Here is a 19,404-nt window from a genome sequence, read left to right as displayed (position 1 = left end):
TAGACCATCACTGGGTGTAGACCATCACTGGGTGTAGACTATCACTGGGTGTAGACTGTGCACTCTAGATAGACTGTGCACTGGGTGTAGACCATCGCTGGGTGTAGACCATCGCTGGGTGTAGACTATTCACTGAGTATAGATCATCACTGAGTGTAGACATCCACTGGGTGTAGATTATCAATGTGTGTAGATCTTTCCCTGGGTGTAGCTCAACCAATAGGTGTATGTTGTTACTGGATATAGATCATCAACTGTGAAAGCAGCTTTGGAGTTCTGTTGATTGTCTATGTTTAGCATTTGAAAATGCCTTTAGGTCAGATCTGTTTCTGTTGTGTTGTACTGCTCTAAATGTGAAACCTGTGAGAATGGAGCTTCAGAATGAGGCGGACTAAAGTTTCATGCAATAGTTAGCTTTATTCAGAGCATCAGACAGTTTATACTCTGACAGTTAAGAAGAGTCACCTGAATAAAGTGTCACTCACAAAGACAAGCCGCATGTGGCAAAACATGTTTTTTCCATGGAGGCATATGAACATAAGAGGGGCCAGTTGTAAAGAGTAAGCTGAAGCAGACTCACTCTTATCTGCTATGCCTGGGAAAGGCACAAAAGCATAAGCCAAGAACAAGTCTTTGTTTTTGAAAAAAACAAAACAAAAAGCTGAGGTCACAAACTTGTCTTTTCTTGTTTTTGTTTTTTTTTTTTTCTCACAAGCACTCAGGAATCTCCTCATAAGACTCCATTCTTGAACCCTATTGTGTCATCTCCCCCCTTTTTTATTTTTTAATAGCCGGAGATCCAGAACTGTTTTGAGATGTAGATGAATCTGTTACTTGATATATGAGGTTCCTATAAGCAAGCAAATGACAATATTAGAGCAGTGAAAGCATAGTGTCTGCTGCTCAGCCACTAAGAGCGTGGATCCAAACGAAGTCCAGCACTAGTGCTTACATCATCATACTGATCATAAAAACCTAGACAATGGCTTGAAAAGAGACCTATGTGATTAGTAGCTCTGGTCTCTTATAGAATGGAAACCCATATTTGCCTTTAATAGGAATATAAATGTTATGATGTCCTATATAAGTAGGAAGTGGTTTAAATCCCAAGCTAAGACTAAACACAATCCTTTCTCCAGATGAATGAATCAGTCTATTACAGTCCCATAGTCCATTCATAAGCACAGAGGCATTAGTAAAATAAGTTCTCCCTTGGTTTGTGGGGCCTTAATATGACCCCAGGTGGGCAGACTTGACCTCTGATGATATGCTTGTGTACTGACTGGTTTTGTGTGTCAACTTGACACAAATTAGAGTCCTCAGAGGAGGAGCCTCAGTTGAGAAAATGCCCCCATGATATCCAGCTTTAAGGCATTTCCTCAATTAGTGATTGATGAGTAAGGGCCTAGTTCATGGTGGACAGTGCCATTTCCGGAGCTGGTGGTCCTGGGTTCTGTAAGAGAGCAGGCTGAGCAAGCCAGTAAGCAGCATCCCTCTATGGCCTCTGCATCAGCTCCTGCCTTCAGGTTCCAGCTCTGTTTGAGTTCCTGTCCTGACTTCCTCCAGTGATGGACTATGATCTAGAAGTATAATCTGAATAAACTCTTTCCTCCCTAACTTGGTTTTGGTCATGGTGTTTTATCCAGCAATGGAAACTTAACTAAGACAGCTCGTCTCTTTTTGCCCTTTATCTGGAGGTTTGTTATCTTTCTGGTGACTCCCACTATCTCCTGTTCTCTGCCATTGTCCTTGATGGCCCTGGGCTATAGGAGCCAGAAAAGAATCCATAGTGTTTCAGTGGATCCATCTGCAGTGACAGATGCACACCCCTTCCCACTTTTCTTCTGGAGATGTAAAAATAGTTCAGGTTCCTACATCAGCTTGCTTATTTCCTTCTACGATAGAACCTGGGAAGTTAGTGTGTGTACGAGTATAAATTTATTGCCTGAAATAATTCTTCAATGTAAGCAGAATCTGAAATGATATTTAAGAGTCTATGAATTAACTATTATAGATCAATCAAAACATCCAGTTCCACCTGTTAGGCTGAGGAAAAAGAAGTATTAATGAATTGAGTATCTGGGCCACGAATCCCTCCTATACCATTAGTTTCGCCATCAATAAAATAAGTATCTGTCTGTGGAATGGGAGAAGGTTGGACAATTTTTATAATGACAAATTCAGTTCATATGAGAAAATCCCATAGCTTTCCAGCTGGGTAATTGTTTCCTATCTTTCTGAGTGACTGGTGCTGCCACCTGAGGCCATGGTGATATCTGTGGTGTGTACTCTGGGCTGCCTCTGGGGCCTAGTCTGGTTGTGTGGTCCTACTGCAGGCAGGGACTGTGTGCTGTTGCCAGAACCTCTGTGGAAGCCCATGCTCTATGCTCCTGCTGACTGTAAAGAGCAAGGAAGTTACTTTTGCAATGACATCAATGGTTGCAGACATACAGATGAGAAAGAGGGTCATGGAAGGCTTCTATGACAAACTCTACATCCTGCCCTCTGCCCCTAAAAGTAGCAACCTAAACTGGAAGCCTTTAAATTTACATGGCCATTAGTGGCAGCAACACAGACCACAGACAGCCACATGATTTTTGGTGGTAACACAGGCCATGGACCAACATGGACCTCAGTTCCAGTAGAATCTCAGACCCAGACATGGCCCCTGGTGGCAACATGAACCATGGACCTCACCATGGTCTCTGGGGGAAATATAGAACATTGACATCAACATGCTCCCCAGCTGCAGCAGGACCACAGGCCCAGACTGTCCCATGGTAGCAGCATGGGACACAGACATTGACATAGCTTCAGGCAGTGGCACAGACCATGGACCCAGACATGGCCCCTAGTGGCAGCAGGACCACAGATATCAACATGATTCCCCTTCTGTCCTACGCACTACTTTGTTCCTCTGTCTTTCCCACTCCTCCATTGCAAATTTGTCTGTCAGAGTGGTGTTAGAAACTGCAGTGTTACTCAATATATTTTTTGTCTAAATATCTTTACATGCAAATACCCATTGCCATGAGTATAGTTCAGGGTTTCTGGTTTCTGAAGCATCATGAATAGCTATCACTAAGACTTGACTTGACTTCCTGCTGTTGCCCATAGTCAGGGTGATCTTGCAGCTAGGCAGCGTGTCTAGGGACAGGATCCAAGTGAGCTCAGACCACAGCACTCCTTGATACTCCATGCTGGCCACCCGAGAGACATGGGGCATGACTGCTGCACTTGCAGCCTGTGGGCAGTGTCATGGCCCTGTGCTCTTCTCCTCCCAGTGTGGTGAGCAGTAGTGGCAGCTCCATGTTGCAGCAGGCAGGCCTGCAGGCTGAGGACCAGTCATGCCCCGTTCTTACTGTACTATATTCCTGTATCGTTCCCATCCCTCCTCCACATCTGTGGCTTGCTGTTCTCTCATGCACATGGCTCTGTTCCACCATCTTTCTTTCCAGTATTGTGAGTCCACTTTGTAAAGGCATCTTCCCATAGAGCAAGCCTTTTCTTTTCTTTTTTCCCCACACTTGTTCCAGGGATACTGATGGCTCTATAGGACCTCTATGGTTCTCTCAGACTTCTTAAAGCTGCTCCTCGGTCCTGTGGCTGGGTGGCCGATGCCATTTTCGATCACAACCATGCTTTAAGTTTTCATCTTCAATGGCGATGATGTCCTCCCAGATCTGGTTGTACAGCACTGCCTCCTTAGAGTCCAGCAGCTCATACACAGAATATGAGGTATTGGGGTTGACTGACGTGCAGTGCTGGATCTGAGCCTGGAAGGGCTACCAACCTGGCCAGGCTGCTGCATGTGAACTCTTTTACAGTGTTCTTTGACTCTGCAGATAGAATCCATCGTCTACAGCATTGGGAACTGAGGACACAGAACAGAGGAGATCAGGTTGGGTGGGCTTCTCTGAGGGGATCAGCCCAGCAGGATAGTGCTTGGGTACTGCTATGTTTTGTCTCTGATAAAGTATGGAGTGGTAGGGCAGCCTTCTGTGAAGGAAGGATGCGATGCTGATAAGGGTAAAGGCCTGCTCAGTGCTTAAGCAGACACAACTTTAGCCACATTCTGCAGGCCCATTGGTGGGAGTATCTCTGTTTTGCTGATGAAACAGAAGTGTCATGTCCTCACGTAGACAGAAATGACAGCAGGTCTTGGGCACAGCACACAGTCTACACATGTAGTACCAGATTTGAAACCAGGCATTTGCACTTAAATTCCATGTTGGCTATTTGGAAAACCATCCCATCCTGCCTTTCCAGCGTGACAACCATGGAGCTTAAACGGTGCGAGTTGTAGCTGTTGACTGCACTCGAGCCATCAAAGGGAAAGTTTGCTCCTGTTTCCAGAGCCTTCATTTAAGACAAGTTTCTTTAATGCTAATAGCAACTCTATCATGTAACCGTGGACATGGTGCCATTAGATAGATGTAGGAATCAAGGCACACAGTGGTCACACAGCATGCAACTGTCAGATGGGGCCATCCAGCTTGCTCCCTGTCAACCCTCAGAACAGTGTCCCTTGCTGCTGCTATGCTTGAATGTGCTGTGCTCCTATGTATAGGTGTTTGTGCCCACAGGTTACAACTTACACAGATAAACCTACTCTCTTCCCCTGCAGGTGCAAGCCTTCTTCCCCTTAGCGGGCTCTGCTCACATGTACATGAGTGCTGTTTGGTATGAGGAGGGGACTCTCAGGGGAGAAAAGCCATCTTGATATTCATAAAGTTAGTCTTTTTCATTTACTATCTCTCCTTTGAAACTTAGATCTAATTTATTGAGCTGTAGTTGAAATATTCAGGAGGTCTGTGTGTATTCCTTCCAAAGGAGTATGATTAAAAATGCACACCAGCCTCTCTCGACTTCTGGAAGACAGTCAAATATGACAAAGAGCCACATGATTTTAAAATTTGCATCTTTTTATAAAGAGCCTGAGCTCTCCAGTGTCCTGCAAAATTAATGCGTAAGCAGCACTCAAGGGTGAGATATTTTCTAGAGAAGTCTTGGAACCTTACATAACACTTTGGGCCTTGTAATTCATTCTCTAGAATAATAATCAGTAGTCCCAGGCAGACTCCCATGTGGGACTGGCTTCTCTGAAGTCCTCTCCCACCTGACTTATAACCTGATCAGCAATGCTGGAGCCCATGCTCATAGGATGAGATCAGGTAGGAGGCATGCTGGGGAGAGGCCTGGGGTTGGACCTATCTCTGTAGTGCAGCTCTTGTCTTGCCCTCAAGCCTCAGCTTATTGTCACATCCCCTGGACCCTTCTCCATACTAATTGATTGCCTTTCTTCAACGCTTCCAGAGACCTCAGAGCTTCTACTGTGCCCTTGACCACACTGCATGCCAGCGCTCTGAGTCAGGTTCTGATCCACTGACATTCAGAACCAGGCTTAGCATACATTGGCTTAGTAGATGTTTGTTGATTGAAGACCCACAGATTCATGGCTGAATAAGTGAATGAGGAGATAGTTCCAGAATGGAGCAGCATAATACATTGGCCATTGCACTGCAAGGCAGTAGATGAGAAGAGGTTCTGGGTCCTGCTGTGCACATACTCCTAAGCCGTTAGTTCTCACTTTCCTATGCCTCTGTAAACTTATCCCCGCACCATGATTTTAAAATCACGTGGCTCTTTGTCATATTTGTCATACTGTCTTCCAGAAGTAGAGAGAGGCTGGTGTGCATTTTTAATGGAACTGAAAGCCAGAATGTAGATGCCCAAAGAGAGAACATGGCTGCTTCCTGAAGTCCATCCTGATGCTCAAGTCCTTCCTGTGCTTAAAGCCTTTGAACAGCATCAAATATGATGAAATGGCATCGACAGTGTGCTTCAGAGTGACAGTGGTGGGGCTGAGCTCACACTTGGGTTGGGCTGAGACTGGAGCTGGGCAGGTCTGAGCTCAGCAGCTGAGCCAGGCATATGGAGGGACTCTATTAGTTTATCCACATCCAAACTTCAGAATCCTTCAATAGTTTCCTGTTAAATTCCTTGGGCTATACAGAAGTAATGAAGAGGCAAGGGGAGAGAAAGCGGGAGGAAGGGGAAGAAGGGGAGGAGGGGGAGGAGGGGGAGGATACATTCCAATTAGGGAAGGGTTGTGGCCGACCAGATGAGGGGCCTGCATCCCTGCTCTTCATCTGTGCGTCTCTCCGCAACCTTCCCCAGCAAAGCTCTACTCAAATTGTAGTTATTTCCCTCCAAACTTTGTCCATCTGTCCATCCATGCATCCATGCATCCATGCATCCATCCATCCTCTCCCTAATACCATTCCTGACCCCTCAGTAATAGTAGCTGCTGGGTTGTAGCATTTACTATATGTCAAAAATGACAAGCTCTTATGTGCATATAAGACAGTCGTGTGGCAGCCCCTGAGGCCTCGGACATTACACCGGATGCCACTAGTGCTGCACTTGTTTTACAGGGCAGAGAGCTGAGGTCTGTAACCACATAGGGATTCTACAGCAGTGGACACTAAGACCCATGTCACACAAAGCTTGCAAACAGGGATAGGGCACTGTGCTGGGTAGCCAGCCATCATGCATACCAGTAGATAATGCGCCTCCTGGACTGTTCACAGTCCTGATATAGAGCACAGAGGTCATCCAGCCACAGGGCCCCAGGCCCTTACAAAGTGTATTCTTACTGGAACAGTTTTGGGAGGGACAGTGGAGGGGAAGGGAGAGGCCTTCTGTTAATTCAGCACATGGTTTACCTAGCTCCACACAATGGTGGTAATTAGAACCCATTACAGGCATAAAACACCACAGTGAGCCAGCCCTGTGAAAATGGGTCAAGAATTACTTTAAAAGCCTTATCTGGACTCTTCTTTCAAAAGCTCTGCCAGCTATACTAGGCTTGTTCACAAAGAGCTGCTATTGATTTCTAAGGATCCTGGGATGGTTGTCAGCTCTGCAGGGCCTCACCTCCTTCCCAGCACAGAAAGCCTCTTCTAGCCTGAGGAGCAGGTGGGTCAGGAGGAGGAAGGGGAGAAGGCAGGGCTGCCATCAATAGCAGATGCTTCCTGGGTATGTCTCAGCTGGACCCAGTCCTTTAACTGGCTCATCCCCTCGGCAGCTAACAGGCCCACTGGCATTTAGCTCATCTTAAAGACTCCTTCACTCCACAAATACATACTGACCCTCCTTCAGGCTCTGTTAAAAGTACCCAGCTCGACACTCGGAGTCGGAGGGTGCTAAGATGCTTGTCCAGGTTTAGTCTGGCAGTGGGTGGGGGAGAGAAGCAGACCTGAGAGAGATCGAGGGCTTTGGTCCTACAGAACCAGGGTACTGCTGGGTAACATTTATGGGTTTCTGTTTGAAGGATAGCAACGGCTGGCATTTATGAAGTACCTCCCAACTGTACCCTTCTGAAACATTAACCTTTCAAGCCTTCTGAAACTTGTGTTATTATTTTCCCTGTTTCACAAACAAGACTAAACCCGACTGAGGAGAAAGTAAGCTGCCCAAGGTTGCAGCAAGCCAGAGGAGAGGACAGGGTGGGTCTAGCTGGACCTGCGGAATGGTGTTGTGAGCCATCCTGGTAGTCTGAGATGATGGTCCTTTGCCTAAAGCAGATCCATGCAGCTATATGGAGCCTCCTTCATTCTCTTGAGGCAAAAGGCCCTGAGCTCAGCACAGGGTTGTAGCTCCTGGGTGATTTGGCTTTCTTTCTCTTGATCAGCTTCTCAGAAACCATGAGGAAAGTATCAGTCTTACCTGCTATTTTGATGTTGTTTCTGGATGCTTGGACTTTGCATACCACCAGGCATGGATGTCCTCTGGGCTGAAAGAGAGGCTGCTTGTCACCTTTTCATGAGGCTGGCTTATGGATTTCCCATAAGGCTGTACCAAGAAGAGTGAAGGTCAACACTGGGGACCTTGTGGCAGTAGTTCAGACAGGTAGTGACACTTACTGACACCTGTGTCCTAGAGGTCTCTGTCAGGTAAACCATATAGCTCATACCAGGTCCCTCCCATTTCAATTGGGGTTTAAGGAGAGATAAATCTGCATTTCTCAGGATGGAACCTACCAAGTATCCATGATCAACTTGGTCATGGGCTGTTAGTCCATACAATGAAAGACAAGCCTGCATTCCTTACCACAAAAGGGGTTAGACTTCAACTATTTATGCAGCACTCACTGCAAAGGCTACCAAGGCATGGGTTCAAATCTCTGCCCTGCCCCGTCTGATCCTGACACTGAGGTGTATCACATTGCAGTGGTCTTTTCTGTAAGGAATGGTTGTCTACCCTGTAGGAAGGGGCACTAAGTGCCTAAAGCCTCCTAGAGGCTAAAATACAGATCTGCCGGGGCAGCGGGCACAGGCTAGGTTTAACTAGGTTGGTACCATGTGCGTTTTCCCAACAGCTACTGCAGACAGGACCAGAAGATACAGCATGTGAAGTTCACTTCAGATGGATCCTGAGGCATCTGAGACGTGCTTCTGGTTGTCACTAGAAGAACTTGAGTTGCTACTAAAATTTGGTGCTTGTCTCAGTCTTAACCAAGAAGTGTCTGTTTTGCTACTTGAAGGAGGGTGAGGCAGTTCCTTGAATGTGACAAGACAGAGAACATCATGGTATGAAAGGGAATGCCAGAGGCTTTTCTTACAGTCATAATCCTTTGTGGTTTGTCAGGTAATTATGGTGCCTCTGGATCCTCACAGATTTAAAAGTTCCCTCAGCCCTGTTGTATTTGAAGATCATTGTCTTTGATGCTCCAACTTGAAGGGAACACTCAGCCTCCTGCAGCTCTGAAAGTGGTATCTTCCAAGCTCCCCCTTTCCTCCAGACTACAGTCATGATTCAGCTGACCAAGCACCCAGGAGACAGTTGTGTCACTCCTGCATGTACGTGCTCCAGCACTTACTGCCTTGCCAGCATGTGCTTAACAACATGGCAGTCCCACTGTGAGGGATAGTGAGCTTCTAGACTACAGTTCTGGTTCCTTCTGTGGCACTTTTCCATTTGACATCACTAACTCCTTCTCCATGTCTCTTGACTTATTATACAGAAGGCATTTACCTTGTACTGGGCATTTACCTTGCTCCAAAAATGCTGCCATGCCTGTGAACAGGTGTCTTCTCACACCAGCACTGTGGGCCAGTTAGGTGATAGTCTGAGTTTCCATTTTGTGATGATTAGCCTCAGGTGCATAGGCCATTCTACTTGTCTGTGGGGTGACTTCCTATGTCTATGCATGGCCATGGAGTAGAGAGGACTGCCAGGGCCTAGTGTTATCAGTAAGGGACCAAGAGTGAGAAATGGAGAGAAAGAGAGAACGTGGATTTTATCCTGGGCCTAGTAGACACATTGTGGGTATCAAACAGCAGGTAAGGGTATGTGATGGAACTGTTAGCCTTAGTGGAGCAGGTGGGAGGGTATGTGTTCTCCTAAATCCAGTCTTGTAGTTCCAGTGTGTTGTGGTAGATATGGTGCTGTCTGCTAACCACACTTTCAGGTGACTTTAGGGCTGCTTTAAGTTCTATGATCGTTTGTGACTTACATTCCTTTTCTGAGGTTCTCTAAGTCCCCAGAAGTTGCTTCTAGTTGTGTTTGGTTTGGAAATAGTTATTTGAAAAATAGTAAGTTCTCGTGGCTTAGGTCAGTGTAAGCTGTTTATCTGACTGGTTATATGTAAGAATATGCTCTATAAAAACTCGAAGTGAGACAGAAAGCTTGCCTTCACAGATTAGCCTTGTAACAACGCACATCATAGCTTGATGGTGAAATTATTCCAATCAAGTTTTCTCTCTTCAGTTCCACGGGCTCCTCACCCCGCCATTCCTCAGTTAAGACCAAGCTTTGTCTGTTACAGACCACTGTTGTGTCTGCAAAAGGGAGCCAGGGTTTGTCAGCTCACAGTGAATGCTCTGGAGCCCTGTATGGTTTGATGTTGGAAGCTTTTATGGAAAATTGCTGCAGCGCTCTGACTCCCACAACACCCTAGGAAATGATAGTTTCCTATCTGAAACGCACATATTAGCAAGTCTGTCAGCAGTGGTGCAGCAGCTGTGAACTTCCTGCACAACTTGACATCAAGCCCCAGGAGATCACATGACTTCCATGTGGACAGTCTACAGGCATATTGTGATATTATGTGCGTTTCACATGAGAGTAACTTAAGCTTTTGTGAAGAATTAGGCAAGTGGGGAAAATAACTTTCTGTAAGCAAAGAGATGCTGAGAGTCACTGACTTCTCCACCTCTGCTTTGCTCACTACATTGCTTGAAGGCATCCTTGATGCCATCTGCACTTAGTGTTTCATATTCATGGTGAGGTTGGCATGTCGGGGACATTGGATGCACATTGGATCCACAGAGAAAGCAGATAGAAGCAAAAGTGAGCAGACTGTGTTCTCTGTTCTATGTACAGAAGTGTCAAAGAGATAGTACTGAAACCCCATCATGGAAGTGTTTCCTTCTGCATATTTGTCTTTGTAATAAAAAAAAAGGGGGGCGCTCCCTTTTTCTCTTTGATGTGAGATTCGCGTCATCTCTTTACTGCCCCCCCCATGTCCCTCCTCTGGCAGTATGCATATTTTATGTATCATGTTAAATGCCTCTGATAAATAGCCTGGCATCATTGTGTGTATCCCAACATGTAGTAAATGCTGTGTGAATCCAGGTATGGGAGGAGTCTGTTAGCAATCAGTGGTCAAGCCAAGTGAAGCTGCTTGCACAGGAGTCTTCCTGAAGGGTTTAGGAACAGCATTTTAGAACACTCTCTCATGGCTCACCAAACTGCAGAAGTCATACTTGCGTGGCCTTTCATTGACTACAAACTACCTTATAGCACCCCATCTTTGTTTCTTTGGAAACCAGCCAAACATGTTGAATAATTGAGTTTGGAAGCTTCTGTGGCTCACTGCAAGCTTGACCAGCTGCATGTGTTTGCACTGCTAAGTATTGGACCCAGGGTCTCATGCATGACAGGCAGTCATGCTACACTGAGGTATATATACCTCCAGCCCCAGCAGGAACCTTCTCGACAAGCATAACTGAGACTACCAAACAAGACAAGTGTTGTTAAAGTTTGAAATGGTCTAGCACTGTCATCTTCTGACCATAAACTGCCAGACTCACCCAACTCGAGGAAGGTTGTATGCCACTGCTGGGTGCACAGTGCCATGGTCTCTGGCAGGAGGGAGACTGCCAGAAACAGGGGCTCAGCGTGAGGAGGGCCACTCCTGAGGCTGATGATGTCCTGCTTGCCTTTCCAGGTGGCCGAGATGCATGGAGAGCTGATTGAGTTCAATGAGCGTCTACACAGGGCCCTGGTGGCCAAGGAAGCCCTGGTGTCCCAAATGAGGCAGGAGCTGATTGACCTCCGAGGCCCGGTGAGTGCTCCCCACCAGCAAGCAGGTCTGAGCCCTGCCTCTTCACTCTGCCTGCTCTCCGTGTGTGTCCACCAGACTTCTGCTACCCACAGGAATGAGTTATTTCACTCCTGGTGGTGTCAGTGACCTAGAAAGGTACAGGAACCGAATGAGCACACAGCCCTGCTGCACCATGCAGACTGTATTATTAGAGAGTCATGCAGTTGTGTGTGCAGTCATATAGGCGTGTTCTGTGCTCCTCCCTCAGTGCCGTGCTCCTCACTAACTTAGAGCCTCCCTCTGTTTGTCTGTGCTCTGCTGCATGGACAGAACTCCACGGTCAGGAAATAGGCTTGGGTTTGTGTTCTTAACTTATACCCATGGAATCCGCTGATGTGGAGCTTTTCATTGCTTAGTTTTGGTTGTTTTGGTTCAGTAGTTTCCTTTGAGGAGCATCTGTGTAGGTCGAGTCACAGGGCTTTTCCTGCAGGCTATTGACATTTTTGCTCATGTAATTGTTGTTGTGGGGCTGACCTGTGAATTCTGGGATCCCTGCCTTTGTTTTTTCACTAGAGGGTACTAATTCCATCTCCCCAGACACCCCTAGTTAAGAAATGCTTGATTTAGTCGGGTCATTTCCTTGGTTCAATCATTCTGTACCTGATAAAACAACCTGTGATCAGTCGTGTCCTTTAGACATTTACTTTGTTCCCTGCTTTATAACATTTTGAACTGTGATGCTGTCAGTTTGGATGCTGGTCCTTTCATGCATGCCTATCATAGCTTCTTTTTCATTAAACACTTCCTATGCAAAGCACCAAGTTCCAAAGGTTGGCAGGGAAGTAGTGTGCACGCTCAAGTCTTCATTGCCAAGCTCAGCTCTCACCAGCCATCATCGGTTCTATTTCAACATGCCATTTCCTGTTTCCCCTTCTGTGTTATTTGAGTCAAATACTAAGTAGTATTTTCCCTCTGGCCATCCTACTGTATATGTCTAAAAGAAGAAAATGTTATTCTAGCTTGTTTTGCAGTATTTGGTTTATGGCCCTGGGAGGAGGCGTGCTCTTTTCTGAGGGGGGGTGGAGGTGGGATGGGTCTGAGGGATAGGGAAGGTAAGGGGGGAGAGACTTGGGGAAGGGATGGAGGGAAAACTGCAGTTGGGATCTGATGTGTAAGAGACAAATTTGAAAGAAATGGAAAAACCTTTTAAAAATAAGAAACTGTAAATGCTATGCCATCCTACCTCTTATGTCCACCAAACCCTTCACAGCAGCCAGTATCTGTATTCAAATGTCCACCTGTCTCATTTTAAATAGATTCCTAAAATCCGGGATCCACATGAGGCCCACACGATGTCATTTATTGATTGTCTCCTTAGGTTTTTTTCTCATAATTTAAAAATGAAGATAAAAGTACCTACCTCATTGCAACAGTTTTAACAGAGAGCTCAGCTGGGTATTTCCTGGGTTGTGCAGCTGCCCACCATGCTTCTCTGGAGACTGACCGACTCTCCACCTGCAGGAAAACACTAATCCTTTCTTCTTGCCTCAGCCTTTGCCGTCCATCACCCTGCCTTTGGGAATCTGGCTTTTTTTTCCTACATTTTGTCTGTTGGGTCCTCCTCCCTCTCCCTTGCAGTTGATGGACAGCACTGGATTGTTTCCGTCCTGGCATTTTACACTGGTTTCCCTGACGGCATCAGCGGATGGTGCTGTGACTCACCCTCCTGTTGTCATTTTCCTTAAGCTGACGTTGAGTCTGGATGCGTGGGGTTGGTTTCGTTTCACTGGTGGTGTGATTCTGGTTTGACTTTTTCCTGTCAGCTGTCCGGCAAACTCTGCTGTCTCTCTCTTCATGATGGCAGCACCCATCTCTTGTCACCCTCTAGGTCAGTTACTCTGTGTCTCCATCAGTTAGTGGCTCTTGTTCTTGATGCTTCTGTAGCACTGTGAATAAGAAAGGACAATGAGTGGTGAGTCTAGATGTCCAGATGCTGACTTCTGTCTCCCATGAATAGTGCAGGTCTTCATGATACTCCTGTTTCTATTCTAGCCCTGAGTGTTCTAGCTTTCAGGGATGGCTGAAGAGGGGACCATGGGCAGACAGAAAGTGAGCGGTGGCCCATTTCTCAGAATACCCTCAGTTTGAACTTAGGCAGTGCCCTTGTGTGTCCTTTATGCTGAAAGAGTAGATGACTAGTGTCACCGTGAATGACTAGTGTCACTGTGAACACTTTTACAGAAGAAACTTCCACACTTCATTCTTGTTGAGAAGGATGGAGACTGTACAGATTATAACTGCTGATCTGAGGAGCTGGCAGTAACTAAGTGTGTGTTACTTACTGCTTATCTTAATTAGGGTTTCCGTTGCTATGAAGAGACACCATGGCCAAAGCAACTCTTATAAAGGACATTTAATTGGGGCTGGCTTCCAGTTTCAGAGGTTTAGTCCATTATCAAGGTAGGAGCATGGCAGCATCCAGGCAGACATGGTGCAGGAGGTGCCGAGAGTTCTAAAATTTGATCTGAAGGCCATCAGAAGACTGGCTTCTTCAGGCGGCCAGGAGGGTCTCTTCCACACTGGATGGGGTACAGGATCTCTCAAATTCTACTTACACAATGACACACTTGCTCCAACAAGGCCACACCTCCTAATAGTGCCACTTCCCTTGGGCCAAATTTATTCAAATGTCTACACTGCCCAAAGTGTGATGTGCTGCCCTAAGCACGAGTTGTCATTTTCTCCCCACTGTATCTAACGGTGCTACTGGTTGTGGCCCTAATACAACAGAAGACAAAATAGACTTACAGTGAGAAGGGGCAGGGCTCAATCTGATCTTAGAGACTGGATTTTATTTAACAGTTAAAAATGCCAACCTTTTGGACTCTAGGGAAAAAAAAAACCTTATTTTCCTATATGAGTTACTTTTCTCCTTCCTTTGTTAAAATACCTGGATAGGCTAAGGAGATTGCTCAGTGATTAAGAGCACTTGTTGCTCTTACAAAGGACTCAAATTTTGTTCTGAAAATCCACATAGTGCTTTACAAATACCCGTAGCTCCAGTTCCAGGGCATCCAATGCCTTTTGACCTTTGAGGGCACAAAACATGCTCAAAGTGTACATACATACATATAGGCAAAACACTCACACGTGTGAATTAGAATAACAAATCTAAAATGACCTGGATGAAGTAGCTGAGAGGAGGAAAGATTTTCTTGTGCCTCATAGTTAAAGGGGAATGGTCCATCATGGTGGTGTAGGAGAGGCTTATGGCTGAAGTAGTATGAGCTTGAGGTGGCGGGTTACATGGCATAGGCAGTCAGGAGGGACATAGGCTGAGCTATAAACCCCAATCTCCCTCTCCCACCCAGTGGCCTACTCTTTCCTGCTAGACGCCATAGTTCCACAGCTTCTCCAAATAGCCAAGGACCAAACGCTTCCGCACATGGGCCTGTGAGGCTTTCAGCCAAACCATAACACTTACAAACTCAAGCGTCATGACCCTTCACCTCTGCCCCTTCAGTTCACACACTTCAGTTCCTCCTCCGGCCCAGCAGCCTCTGGTGAGGCACATCCTGGGCACAGCACTCTGGGTGGTGTAGACACTCATGGACCCTGGTGAGGCTCAGAGGTCTCACTGTGTGGTGCGGAGCACTCTGCTGACCTTCCTTCCTTCTGGCAGTGTGCACTCAAAGGTTTGTTGTTGCTGGTGCTGTTGTTGTTGCTTATTTAGTTTTTATTTTAAAAGCTTATAAGCTTCTGTTATTGTTTTGATCACACTGACTGTTTTGCCTTGGAGTTAGTTAGAAGGGGCTCTTTGGAAGCATCAAGTTGGAGAAGGATGATGTTCCTAAAAGCAGAGCAGTGATTCCTATGTGTGAGGAGGACTCTGATGGAAAAATATCTATTAGGTAAAAGGCAGCACAGTAGGTTGTCTTTGCTTCAGGACCTTCCACTGCGCTCTTCACAGACCTGGCTATACACAATGTTCCCAGAAGTTCCTTCTCCAGGGACAGGGTTTCTAGGAAGGAATTCACAACTCTTTTCTGAGAAAGGCAGTGGAAAAGCTCTGAAAGTTCCTTATGCTGCAGGTTCCTGATATGTTTCCTATGGATTCATCAAAGGCTGCTGTGCCTCAGGAACATGGCCTGGTCACTGAGTTGTGGGGCCCAAGAAAATGAGGCCACATGTGTGACCCCAGGTCATTGGGGTCAGATAAGATGGTGTTCATTGCCAGGCCCTCCTGCCTCTATTTTGGTAGTCTGCCTGAGGTGTTTGTCCAAACACTGATTCCTGGCCCCTGGGGCCCCATTGAGCAGCCTGGCAGTGAACAGTTCATCTAGCTTCTTCTGCTTCCCTCCTGCTTTCCCTCCCTTCTGCTCTCCTCCCCTCCTCTCCCCGCCAACCCTCCTCCTCACTATTGCTTCTAAGTCTGTGTGCTTCTCTCTCCCTGTTTCTCTCTCCCCTACCTCTCTCTTCCCATGTCTGTCCCTTTTCTCCTGTGTTGCCGTTTCTCTGTCTATCCTCTTTACCTTCCTGAGTGAGTGTGTCGCTTTCTAGAGTCACCTCTCTTTGGCTCTGCCATCTCTGTCTCTGATGTGCATCTGTCTGCTTTGACTGTGCCGTTGTTTGGCATGGACACCAAGATGATTTTATCATCCAGAGCTTGAATGGAACACTCTCAGATGCTAAAGAATAAAATAAAATATGCCTGCCAAACACTGGAGAGATATCTCCTTGTTTGGGGATTTTGGCAAATTTAGAAAGATCCCAGCTTGCCTTATGTTTATTCTTTTTTTTTTCCTGATTAAGTGGCATTCTCTATTTCTACTGTTGAGGAATATCCCTGTTGTTACCAGCATGAACATTGATGCCAAGTGCAAGTCACCCCCGATCCTGGAAGAGCCAAGCTTGCAGCCAGTGCTTGGTGCTCATGCCCTCTAGGGTGCAAGGTTATTTTCTGATTGGAATATGTGCCTCTCTGTGTGTGTGTGTGCGTGCGTGTGGGTATGTATGTGCACACACACGCGTGTGTGTGTGACAGGATTGAACCAAGAACAATGGAAGGGAAGCATTCTCACTGAACTGTATTTGCAGCCCTCTGTTTACTTTTCCTTCTGAGACAGGGTCTCACAAGGTTGCTTAGCTTTCCTTGAGCTTGCTTTGTAGCCCAGGCTAGCCTTGAACTTATAATCACCATGACTTAGTCTCCCAAGTAACTAGAGTAATAGATTTGGTCAGAAAGCCTGGGTTAGTTGCCTTTTTATTTTTAAGCTTAAGACTTTACTAAAAAGCATTTATGAATACTTAAAGATGGAGAATTAGTCACAAAGAGTGTGACCATGGTACTTATAGTCCATAATTTTTTTTTCTGGAGACTTGATTAATTTTGAAATGTGAAAGAAAATTACTAGGAGTTGTAATGTACATGCAGATAGTGACTGTGGGAAGCCGTACATTAGGTTTGTTCAAAATTAAGTGGTGGCTGCCAAGGCCGGACTGGCTTACTCTCGGCACTCTTGATGGCTTCACCACCTGTTGCTGCCGTTTCCGTTTGTGAAGCTTTACCCTTTAACCCTTGTGTCTTTTAAAACACTTTCAAAATTTTCCAAATAGCACAATATAAAAAACATATCCTGAAAGAGTTTCAATAATTTGAAGGGCAGAATATAGGTTCCTCTCTTCCAGTGACCTTGCTGCGGACACTTCAGTACACATCCTTCTGGATGTCTTTCATGCGTATACAGTGCATAGACTTAAATGTATATGCATATAAGATGTGCTTGCTTATTTTTAACATCTGTGGGATAATTATGCTGTTAGGTTGTTCTGAGACTTTCCTGTCTCCATTCATGAATATGTGCTGGCTCCTTCATCCCCGTGATTTCTCAGCTTCCTTGAAGGTCTGAGGCCACCCTTGGAGACAGAGCTCTGTGGCTAGAGCTGCCTTGTCCTGCTTTGTTCTGACATAGCTTCTTCTTACACTCACTAGTCTTATCAATAAATCTTTTGGCTTCTCTGGGAGATAAAGAAACCCTTAAAAGTAAGATGATGCCCACACCCTGCCTACAGTAAAGGTCAGCGTCTACCCAGCGCATTTGTGCTCCGTGCCACATTCCAAGTGCTGTACTGTCCTAGCAATCCTGTAAGACAGACAGGAAGGCCCAGATGACTTAAGGTGCCCGTGACTACCAGTGAGGGAACCAGAAGGTCTCTTGGTTTTCCAGACCTGTCCTCATCTTTAGCTAAGACTAGTACCACCCACCATGGAGAATGATGTGAGATTTAAGTTTACAGAGCACGCCTTCAGATCAGACACGTGGGGGGTCACAGTCCTGTGTGCATGCCGTGCTGTCATGGTGCACTCTCCTCAAGACATTTATCGTCATTCAGCACAGAACTGGTTGTCTCTTCTCCATTTGTTTCTTCTCTACTTGGCTGAGCTCCCAGCACCTGCTATAGGCTATTAAATACTTACTGAACAAGTGACTTCTTCTTACCAAGCATCCTCACTCTGGATGCCCAGAGCATGCTCATTGAATTTGACTGACATTTAGTATCCCAGCCCAGCTCTGTGTATCAGTCTCTAGCTGGCCACGTTGCTCTTGTCATGTTTTTACCTTGCTGTCAAGTATAAGGAGCTATTGCAGCAAGTATCGCCCATCCATGATTTCTTTGATACCTAAATTGAAACTGTTTCTAATTTGGGTAAGAAGTTATCCATCAGTCACAGAAGAACTTGAACATTTTGTAGTGGCTTTCAGAAAACCCAGAACTCAATAGAGAAAGAAGCCTGTGGAGAAGGAAGGCTCTTGGCAATGGAAATTGCTCTGCCTCTGGTCCTGACATCAAGAGCACATACCCAAGCTGCCCTGAAAGCTACAGGTTAGCTGTCATGAGGAAGGATTCTGGGCCCTCAGATTCTGATGTCAACAGGTTCTCTCTTCTATTCTGGGTAGCATGGCTGGATACAAGATCCATGATTTACTTTCCTCAGACTCAGTTTTCATATCTCTAAATGGGGTCTAATGTGTTAGTCAGGGAAGGCTGTGTTGTGCTGACAAAGTGCTCCCCTTGGAAGGAGGGTTGAGCAGCTTCCTTTGGGTTTTCATTTTCAGGCCTTGGCCTTGCTGTGTAAGCTTACAGACTGACAGAAAACAGAACATAAGCTGGGAGGGATCTCTGCATCTGTGGTGTCCATATCACTTAGAATACCTCCAGTGGAGGACCGAGAGGAAGCCTAGACAGGCCTCAGCAAGCCAGGCACTGTGCTGTAGATAAGTACAAACTGTGGAGTCCATGTCATGAAATAGCCCATCTGTACACTATTCTGTCCTCACTGTCCCCTGCCACAACTGCCTTCTGTGGATGGTAGCAACTCCAGGAATAGCCCAGTGTATCACTGAGAGAAAGAGTGAACCTCAGCCCCAGCATCATGAACAGCCGTGGGACCACTATGGTAGAGTTGGCATAGCTCACTGAACCACCCAGAACTAATCTCTATGACCAGAGTAGGCTACACTAGTTAGCTTGAGTTATTTGGTATCCATCTCTGGGTTAAATCAGCCAGTGATATGAGTTCCCTGGAAATGAATGGATGTCAAGCAGCAGGCAACCATAGTCTGCCCCTTTTCCCTGCATCTTCCTCTACTCAGGAACTATGGAGGCTCTGAATAGCAAAGTGACTGTGCCTGCTGTTGCTCAGCCTGCTAGACAGAGTGGGGACAGGTGGTTGTCTAGCAGAGCTCCTTTTGCTGCTTTGACTCAGCTAAAAAAAACACCTTGTATAACAATCACCGAGTTCAAAAGAGGGGTGTGTTACACCTGGGGAGGTGTAATTATCAAGGGGCTGTTAGATATCAGTATGCAGCCATCTTTAGCAGACCTTACTTGCTATTTGTTGACAAAAGAGATAAAAAGTTAGGTCAGTTTCTTCCTGGAAGGAACATTATTTGTTACATCTGCAAAGATTGTTTTTGCATATGAGGTTACATGGATAAGTTTTGAGTTTTCTGATGTAGATGCTATATATATATATATATATATATATATATATATATATATATATATAT

General features: G+C 45.9%; 1 protein-coding gene across 1 annotated transcript in view; it reads left to right on the top strand.

The window, feature by feature from the left end:
- Snx29 (sorting nexin 29) overlaps positions 1 to 19,404 on the top strand; it is a 386,660-nt gene that overhangs the window by 276,586 nt on the left and 90,670 nt on the right. Inside the window, exon 16 of the mRNA XM_028778358.1 lies at positions 11,237 to 11,353. Within this exon, the coding sequence (XP_028634191.1) occupies positions 11,237 to 11,353 (117 nt within the window). The remainder of the gene's footprint in view (positions 1 to 11,236; positions 11,354 to 19,404) is intronic.

The sequence above is a fragment of the Grammomys surdaster genome, unplaced genomic scaffold (assembly GCF_004785775.1).
Source record: "Grammomys surdaster isolate TR1022 unplaced genomic scaffold, NIH_TR_1.0 334, whole genome shotgun sequence".
NCBI classification, from domain to species: Eukaryota; Metazoa; Chordata; class Mammalia; order Rodentia; family Muridae; genus Grammomys; species Grammomys surdaster.
The sequence above is the reverse complement of the archived record's forward strand: the minus strand, read 5'-3'. Positions and strand labels throughout refer to the sequence as shown.